At 36.5% G+C, this 10026-nt stretch overlaps 1 protein-coding gene across 1 annotated transcript; it reads right to left on the minus strand.

Annotated features, from left to right (window-relative positions):
* Nucleotides 1–5968: 5968 nt before the first annotated feature.
* Nucleotides 5969–8613, minus strand: LOC120269079 (ferritin-3, chloroplastic-like). The gene is given in 9 exon segments (XM_039276371.1): nucleotides 5969–6240; nucleotides 6342–6405; nucleotides 6558–6623; nucleotides 6743–6804; nucleotides 7324–7411; nucleotides 7529–7592; nucleotides 7686–7769; nucleotides 8547–8569; nucleotides 8572–8613. Coding segments are annotated over 9 exon segments (549 nt in total). The 3' UTR covers nucleotides 5969–6184.
* Between the last annotated feature and the right edge of the window lie 1413 nt (nucleotides 8614–10026).

A 10026-nucleotide genomic window follows, 5' to 3' on the forward strand; every position in this document is an offset into this window, starting at 1 on the left:
ACTGATTTGATTTCCTACAACGGGAGGCAGTCGAGATGATTCGGTGAGGGTTTCTCGATGTGTCTACCGGAATCGCAAAGTGGATTTTATTTTTCAGTGTCGGATGAAGATGTGGCATTACCATTTGGATGACTTTATCCGAGTGGCGGCCCTTGTTGCCACGAAGGATGCCACATCAGCCTCTTCTCTCTCACTCTCCTCCTTTCTCGTTCCTTGTCCGTTAGCTTTGCCCTAGAGAAAGCCAGCCGTTCCCCTCCCCCTTTGCCGTTTTGCCCCTTCCCCTTGCTTTGCTCGCCAACCATCCGTCGGGGTCGTCATCTTTGCCCTAGAGAACGCCAGCCATCCTAACGCCAGTCACACGCTTTGCCTCCTCGTTTTGCCCCCTCCAGAGGCTTGGAGAACGCGAATTAACCAGCCAGTCACATTAAAATTTTTTTGTTAAGTAAAGTTTTGTGAGAGATAAATAAATTTATATATATTTTTTTTTTGAATTTTTAAATGAAACTACAATGTTACTATCCAAGCTGAGAGTACGGCAGGTGTTGTCGACCAGGCATTGGAGGGACAGACTAAAGCAAGCCATGCAGGCGAATCAGGAGGCGCCACGTGCTACTATTATTACTTATATAGGCAAGTGCTACGTAGTGGCCACTCACTCCTCTTGATAAGAAAAGTAACTTGAATGAAGTGGGCCCCGCAGACCAATCAGTTGATGTGCTTTGCCGGTTGGCCGAAGGAAGGGATGAGAAGATTTCCTTAGCCCAAAAGTCGAAAGCCCATGAAAGTGATCAAAAACTTACTTGTTCTAAGCCCAGGCACATGAATAATGGCCCAGTTTTAATCCCGCCAACTCATGTGTTGGATGAAGAGATTGAGAGGCTTGCTTTGATGCCACTAAACCCCCCTTGCAAGGACTTAATCTCAGGATACACTTGGCATTTTTCATGTGGGTATTGTGTTTGATTCCGAAAAATCATTTCTTCCATTCGGATGGTGATCAACAAATTGGAGATACACCGGATAATTGGGAAAACGAGGAGGTTGGAGATAAAAATTTAGAGGAAGTTTTGAGAGGAGATGATTTTGTTCCAAATTCTCAGTTGAACATAGATATTCCAAGCTCTGATAAAGATGGGTCGGATAACTCATGTTCAGATTTCGAGGAACAAACTCATGAGGATGTTCCTAGACTTTGGTAGTGGAGGAGCATCAACTGAACACACAAAACATGGAAAGACTCCAAGTGAAGGTACCAGAAGAAGCGAAAGACAAAAGAAGCCGTCTTCGAGATGGACCGAGGAAGCAGGGTACCTACCACAGCCACCCAAATCAGTAAGGAAAAAAGGAACAAGGTCAAGCACCCTTTACCTGAAGGTATCGCCACTGCCCCTCTTTACATTTTTGTTTGGTCAAATATTCAATTAGATAAATTCTGAAATACATGTGGTGTTGAATTAGTTGATCAAAATGGGCATAAGGTGGCATGTTTTGAACATATTAAAAACTTGGATAACAATCATGTGGCTCTTTCTATGAGCCCAACTGAGACAACCTGGGTGGTTGTCTCCTTAGGATTCTCTCAGTTTTCATGAATTTGAACATCATTTCGTAGAACTTTAGGGGCTCAGGAGACCGCCCAAGAAATTTTTAGTCAAGGATTTTTTTTATTTACACTTTACGGATGTAGTTTGCATCCAAGAATCAAAACTCGAGGATATTAACCAAGCTTGTTGGAAAGCTATTGGCGGTGTGAGGTTAGATCAATTTCTTTTGTGCCTACCATTAGTTCTTTGGATGGGATAATAACAGGGTGGAATGGGACACTCAAAGAGGAAAAGGTGCTCTTTGCCGGGTCTTTCTGCCTTTCTGTGGAATTTACCAATGTCTCTGATCAGTCCCATTGGGGGTGCACAACGGTGTACGGACCCAACTATAGGCACCTCAAGGAAGTTTTTTGGGAGGAAATTAAATTATGCCAAACTGATTTACCTTGGGTTATTTGTGGTAACTTTAACGTTATTTTTTCAGTCAGTGACAAGAATGGGGGTGTCCCTAACCCAGCAGATATTAACTCCGCATAGAACCTTCTAAATGATCTAAGTCTATGCGAACCATCTTTGGTTTGGTGAAAATTCACTTGTGTTTGTCTTGATCATTTTTTTGTCAATCCGGCTTGGATATCTCTTTTTCCAAGAGTTCATCAATCAAGCCTCCCAAAATTAGTATCTGATTATGTTCCTTTAAGATTGGAAGCTGGTCAAGCGCTTCAGATTCGAGCAGGTGTGGTTCTCGAAAAGTAGTTTGGGGGAACTTATTCAAGATTGGTGGTCGGAGAATGCTCTAGAAGGTTGCAGGGCTTTTATCCTAGAAAATACTCAAGAGACTCAAAGGAAAACTAAGGGAGTGGGCCAAAGTTAGATTTGATTCAATAAAATTGAAAAAACTTGAAATTCAAAATGAACTGGACGGCTTTGATCTCACAAAGGAGCTCAAGAGTCTAACTCTTGAGGAGAAACGAAGAGAAAATGAGTTGCATACTTCTCTTAACACCTTGCTCAAGCAAGAGGAGATATACTGGCGTCAAAGATCTAGTGTCAAATGGGTCAAAGAAGGAGATGAAACACTAAATTCTACCATGCTTTTGCGAATGGAAGGAGCAATAGGAGTTACATCCCACGATTTCTAGTAAATAACAGTTTGGTAGAAGGAACAGAGGAGTTCGAGCAAACCTTTGCTAATCATTTTCGATCCTATCTTGGAACAAATGAGGGGTTCCATTTCAAATTCTCTTGGAACATGCTTTTAAGAGGAAAATATAGGGTAGACCTCACACCCCTTGAAATTCCATTTTTAAGAGAAGAGATCAAACAAGCCACCTTCGATCTAGGTGCAGACAAAGCGTCGAGACCAAATGTATTCTCGATTTCTTTCTTCCAAAAATATTGGTCCATCGTAAAAAGCGACATTCTCAATCTTGGTGCTGGGTTTTACGATGGATCGGTTAACTTGGAAAGAGTCAATTAAGGCGAGCATTATGCTATTCCCTAAACTTGATAACCCCGAATGTCCAAGTGATTTTAGGCCGATCAATCTTATAAATTCTGTGTTTAAAATCCTCTCCAAAATTTTATCAACTAGATTGAGAAAGATCATCGACTCCATTATTGATTGTTCCCAGTCCGCTTTCATCAAGGAAATATGTGTTCTTCACAACATCATGGCAGCGGAAAAGCTCATTTTTAGCCTCCAAAAGCAATGCATCAAAGGGCATATAGTTAAAGTTGACTTTTCTAAAGCTTTTAACATGGTAAATTCGGAATTCTTAGTGGAACTTTTGCATGTTTACGGTTTTAGATCAAAGTGGATTGGGTGGGTCAAAGCAATTCTTATGTCCTCAAAAGCCAAGTTTATTATAAATGGAGAACATAGCAGGTATGTAAGGTACCTTCGAGGGTTGAGACAGGGAGATCCGCTATCACCCCTTCTCTTTGCCCTAGTCATTGACTTCATAAGCCTTATGTTCAATCATGCTTTGAACTCTGGGATTTTGTATGGAGTACCTATAGATAATTGGGACAAAATGTGCAATTTGCAATACGCAGATGACCTGCTAATTGTGACAGCAGGTGGTGTCGAGGACTTGATAATCATCAAACTCATTTTGTTGCTATTTCAAGGCATGTTTGGGCTAGTGGTCAACTTCAATAAAACATGTATATTTGACTCCAAAGGTATCAATTGCTTGATGATCATCTGGCAAAGACGCTCAACTGAACAAGGGATGTGGGATTCTCATTGCAAAAATTCATTCTAAATTAACTTCTTGGAAATCCAAGCTTTTATCTCTAGGAGGATGACTAACACTCGTCAACTCTATCATTTCCACAATCCTGACCTATTGGATGTTCATTTTTCAACTTCCCTCTTGGGTTATCAGAGTGATTGATAGGCTCAGGAGGGATTTCTTTTGGTCAGGTTCGGAAATTGATAAATCCAAGATGCAATTAGTCAGTTGGAACCATATCTACAGACCCAGAGAATATGGGGATTGGGGAATTCTAAATTTAGAGGACTTTAATTTATCATTTTTAGGGAAATGGTGGTGGAAAATTACCACAGAATTAACTTGGTGTGGAATGGGGATCATTCTTTACAATTATTTTCAAAATTCCCCGCATTGGAACCTCCATAATTGCCCACCACAAAGAAGGTTGTTTATCAAGAATGGCCTATTACAATGTTTTCCTGCCTTTATAAATTGTATTTCTCCAATTGTGCACAATGGGGATCGTGGAGGCCCAAACTTTCTTTTCATGCGAGAGATGTGGGGGACCTCATTATCCATGCTATAATGTGGAACATTTGGCTAGAAAGAAATACACACATTTTTAAGGATACATACTCTGCATGTAACATTGTCATATGCAAATGTAGTCATATGTTTCTGTTTTGGTTGAATGTAATACCAAATAAGAAGAAGGCCAAATTGGAGAATTCAGCTACGTTTGCTAAACGCGGTCTGAATTTCCTGAATGACCAGCCATGATCCGACGAAAAAGACAGAACTGAGTAATTAGTGTTTATTCCAGCCTTAACCTTTGTGTGGGTCAAGGGCTTTGTTATTTTATAGTTTGTTTTTCTATTTTCTTATACTTTGTTTTGATTCCACTTCTAGTGGATGTTATTTAGAATTCTTTTTAGTTAAATATATATGATTTATCTACTTTTTCAAAATAAAAAAAACTAAATAACGATTTTATTAGAGTTAACACCATTAATAGTTTTATAACAAATTTTACTTTTTTTTTACAAATTTTAAAAATCATACATCATATAATCCAGAAAAAAAAATTCTCTTTTGCTTTAGAAAACTGATAACCATAAGAATTATTTTGTTTTCTTTTTTACTTTTTCCAAAAGAAAAAAAAATGGTTTTCAAGGCGGACAAAAAACTAATATATAAACTATAATGAGTAGTGACCAATGTTTTTAAAACCGGACCGGATAGCGAACCGATCTCATATTTGGGTCACGGGTCAGTCGGTTCGACCGGATGACCCGTTCTGGTCGGACCGGATGACGTCATAAATAAATAATTATTTTAAATATTATATAATATATATATATATATATATATATATATATATATTATATAATAACAAACTTTATTATATTTTTAATCATAATTATCTTAAATATTTATTTTAATATCATTATGATTTTATCAACATGGTTGAAGATTCAAATAATTAATCTAGATAAAGCAACAAATACAACTCCCTAAACCTTTTATTTCTTAATGTATTAATAATGAATGATGATAACTACATAAATTAAATCACTAATTAAATTACTAATTATGTGAGGATGAGACAAGGCATGAACAAAAAAATTTCAAAAATAAAAAGCTAGAACTAAGTATGATTAATTTAATTCTCATATTTAATCATCATTACCATTAAAATAAAAGTACTAAAAATAAAAATAAGTCACTAAAATGATCTATCACTCTTAAACGATTTCTGAGTATTTTCTCATACCTCTAAACTCCAAAGTTCAAAAATCCAAAACAATATTTTTGACGAAATCAAGACTCGAAAGCGTCGTGAAATCAAGAAAAAAGCCAATTCATGCCCTAAGTTCTTTTTACAAAAAAATAAAACACAAAATAAAAACAAAATAAAAAAACAAAAATAAAACAAAATAAAAAAAAAAATTTGAAAACCGGGTTCCATCCAGTTTTGGTCCGACCGGCCGGTTCACCGGGTTTGGCGGGGTTTGACCGGTTCAAAATTTGGTCAACATTAATTCTAAAACCGGACCGGGCTATGGGCCGGTTCCCGGTTTTTCCGGTCCGACCGGCCGGTCCGGTTTTCAAAACATTGGTAGTGACTACAAGTGGCTCAAAACAATATGGGCTTGAGAAATCCATTTGCAGGTTTGGCACCAAATGAAAAAACAATCTTAATTAAGAAACTAATTCCATTGTCTCTGAATGCTGGCAAAGAATTCACATTCGATATCAGGATTGAAATTTATTGTAGAAATTAACTTTGTCCGAGTTCTTATGAGAAACGGTCCACAAAGTTGAGTAGGAGGTACTCTAGAAGATTAATCTACAAAGTACAACACGCATACAAACTATAGTAGTACAGCTGATATTATTATTATTATTATTATACTCTCATGCAACAACTGCTTCTTCTTCATGGAGAAGCATCTGATCAAAATGCCAAACTCCTGTAAAACATTAACATATACCAAAACCCATGTCATGTCATTACTGAGAAAAATTTTGATTGAATTTGCTGCAGAGTACTAGAAACTTTATCCATTCTTACCATGCCCTTTGCCCACCCTTCTCAGTTGTGAAATGTAATCAGAGATTTTCTTTATAGCTTCCACCTTGTACAGTTTAGAAAGTTCATTAGTTTGATGCTTTGATATATACATGCTTTCAGTTATAATTTTGCTTATAAATTGATGCATCTGATCAGATGCTACTAAATTATTTTGTGCATTATTCACTGAGAAAAGTACATATTTTTACTTCTCACCTGATCACCGAGAAACTCACTCTCAACAAAGTCTGCCATTTGAGGATCGTTACACTTGCAAGCTACCTGCTTAGATTAAAAAACAACTTTAATTAATGGCATAGCAATGAAAATAATTTTGTCATTGATTACAAAAAGAGGTGTCAAAATACGGCACGATAACATCCAGAAGTGAAGTAACTTACACCATGCAAATGGAGAAGCTTCTCATTAGTCAGTTTCTCAAGTGACAATGCTAGTTCCATAGCTGAAACAAAAAAAAAATTCACATTAATTAACAGCTAACAGTCAAGTGTCAAGCAAATCAAAATCGCTGCCACTCTAATCAACCTTGAGAATAGTCTTAGCTGAGGAACAACTTTTAGAAAAACAAACATTTTATTTGTATTGTGAATTCAACCATCTCCAATGCAAAATACTATCCACAACATGTAAACAACAAGAGAAATATGTACCGCACAATCATACTAATGTATTGTGATGCTGATACATGTACATACAGATACAGAATAACAACAGAACAAACAATTCAGAACCTTACACAAAGTCAAACATTTTTTTTTTTATAAAAAGAAAGTCAAACAATTTATTCACAATACGTAACAAAGCGATATAGTTTGCAGAAATGGAATTTCACGAACATAACTTGTAAGGAAATTATTCTCAAATCATCCGCACATATTGTTTGACTGTGTTATCAGTCAAAGAGAACCAACTTAGCACACTGAAATCTAAAATATACAGCATTCATGGTTAAAAAGCTTACCATGCAGCGCCTCTCCTTTCTCAGGGTGGTCAAATTCAGAGGGAGGCCTTACAATTGAATGCAGCTTCACTCTCCCCCCACGTTTGTTCTGACAAATATTCAAAAAATAAAAGAAAATTTATGAAGGGAAAAAAAGGCAAACAAAAGACTGATATAGAGTACACCTGAAGTCATGAAGCAAGAAAAACATAGCTAACAAAAATACCTGGTATTTCATCAGCTTCTCTGCATGCTCCCTCTCTTCCCTCACTCGATTCTTTGAAAAAAACCTGAAACAGAAGTTTGATCACAATCAGATGACTTAAAGAAAAGAAAATCAAGCAAATAAAGAATTGTGTTAATTGGCTTCATTGATGACTCACTTGGCAAAGCCTTTAAGGGCAACGTTATCACGATCGAAGTATGCATACAAGGCATGATAGACATATGAAACATTGTACTCCACACTGTAATTTGAGCATCAAACAGGATATAGATCAGATACCACGAAACTCAATCTTGCAATTAAAAAGTATAGAACAAAGAAATGAGCAATAAATGCTCAAATTAGTGCTTAAAATAAGAAGAATAACACACAGGTAAAAGCCTCAAACACCTCAAAATCAATAGTAATAAAAGAAACAACAATGAAACACACAACAAGAAGGGCATCTTAGAGATTCTCACAAAGGGAACCATAGAACACAAAATGCAAACAAGAGAATGATCAAAGCACATTCTTTTTCACAAAAAAAGAACCAGCAAACCCAAACATTCAATTAAGAACCACGAAAACAACATAAGAATAAAGAAAAACTCAAAATAAACAAGAAGACATAGATCAGATACAAAAAAAAAAACTCAATTTTGCACTAGAAAGTACAGATCAAAGAAATGAACAAGAATTAAAACAAACGCTCAAATTAGTTCTTAAATTTAGAAGAACACCACACTAAGAAAAGTCACTAGAAACAAAGAAACAACAATGTTACACAGAACACGAAATCACCTTGAGTATTCTATCAGAAAAATAGAAAAATTCAAAACAAAAGAATAAAAAAATCCCACTCTTTTTCCAAAAAGAAAAAGGGGGAAAAAGGCAAAGATTAAAGTCCAGCAAAAAGGGTTCAAGTAATACAAGCACAAAGTGTCACCTTTATGACACAGCCAACCCAAATCTCCAACAAAAAGCCAGGAAAACAAACCAAAAACAAATAAAACCTCAAGAAAGAACGAAACCCTACTTGATTTGATCGTTGACCGCGGCTTTTCGCAGTCATGGGAGTAGCACTGGCGAGCAAGGGGACTCATGAGGAGACAAAGGGAACAAGAGGCGCTGTCTCAGCCTTGAGCTCCTCAAAAAGGCTCAAAGATGACACCCGAGAGAGGCCGGCTATCAGCCGCCATGACCACCAAGGCTCCGCCTCTCGGCCCCTTCTTAGAAAGCCTCAAAACAGAGGACAAAGAAGGAAGAGCCACCACAGCTCCATCACCACCAAAGGGAAATGGTTCCGGCGCCGGAGAACGGAGAGAGAGGGCGAGAGAAGCTCGGGAAAGCATGGCGATCTTGGAGGAGAAGAAGACGAAGATGAAAAGAGGAATGGTCTGAGGTGGAGAGTGTGGAAGGTGAGCGTTTATGGATGTTGTAGCGGTTGGATGAGTGACACGTGGACGGTGAGGATAGGAAGAGTGTGGCAGGCGCGTGCTCTAGTACATTCCATTTCGGAATATTTGTGAGCTGGCATTTTGAGGGGTCTTATCTGCCGATTGCTTTTTCTTTTCTCTTTTTGGCATTTATACCCATGAAAACATATAAAATAAGTAAAATATATATATATATATATATAAATCTTTTTCTTGGCTCCGCCGTGGTTTCAGAAATAAATTATGAGATTTTAATTAAAAAAAAAAAAAGTCCTAGAGATTACGTGTGTCGTTTGTTTGTGTTTTCTGTATTTTTCGTTTTTCTTTTCCGTGCATGGATCCTATTTTATCGGTCTATTCCATTTTTTCAAAAAATATTAAATATTAATAATTTTTTGGACTATTTTACATCATATCTTTACATAAGATGTTGTTTCTATAAAAGTCCAAAATTGAACTCTAAAAATTCAAAGAAAATAAAATAAAGGTTAGATATTTGTTGAGCTTGCTTTTATGCTTAGAGCATACTTATGATTTCTCATAAATAGTAGTGCTTGTCACCCTGCAGATACTTAATTTATTAAAAGTTAATTAATTTAGTTTAGATATTTATTGAAATTACTTCATGCTTATGCACAGTGACAAACTTAAAAATTTAGTACAGTCTGGGTTTAAATAAAAATTAATTTTTCATGATAAAATCACATCTGTGTCCCCAATTACGGTTTCAGTCAGGGTTTAAATAAAAAATCAATTTTCATGATAAACACTATCGATGTCTCAATCTACGGTTTCACCATAGGGCTTCCCTTTCCTCAACCTGCATTTAAACTTTATCGGTGTGGAGGGCTTCGACCCTGTGCATCACCCATGTGGGTCCGCTAACTGCTTATGCATGCTCCTAACTTGGCATAAATAAGAGTGATTGTCATCCATAGGTACTTAGTTCATTAAAGTTAATTAATCGAGTTTTTTTTTAACTTAACTTAAAGTAAAGTTTTATAAGATTTCTCTTTAAAATAATTTGAAAAGTTATATATAACTATAAAATATAATTACATTAATGTTATAAACAAATAT

The sequence above is a fragment of the Dioscorea cayenensis genome, chromosome 9, assembly GCF_009730915.1.
Source record: "Dioscorea cayenensis subsp. rotundata cultivar TDr96_F1 chromosome 9, TDr96_F1_v2_PseudoChromosome.rev07_lg8_w22 25.fasta, whole genome shotgun sequence".
Classification (NCBI taxonomy): Eukaryota; Viridiplantae; Streptophyta; class Magnoliopsida; order Dioscoreales; family Dioscoreaceae; genus Dioscorea; species Dioscorea cayenensis.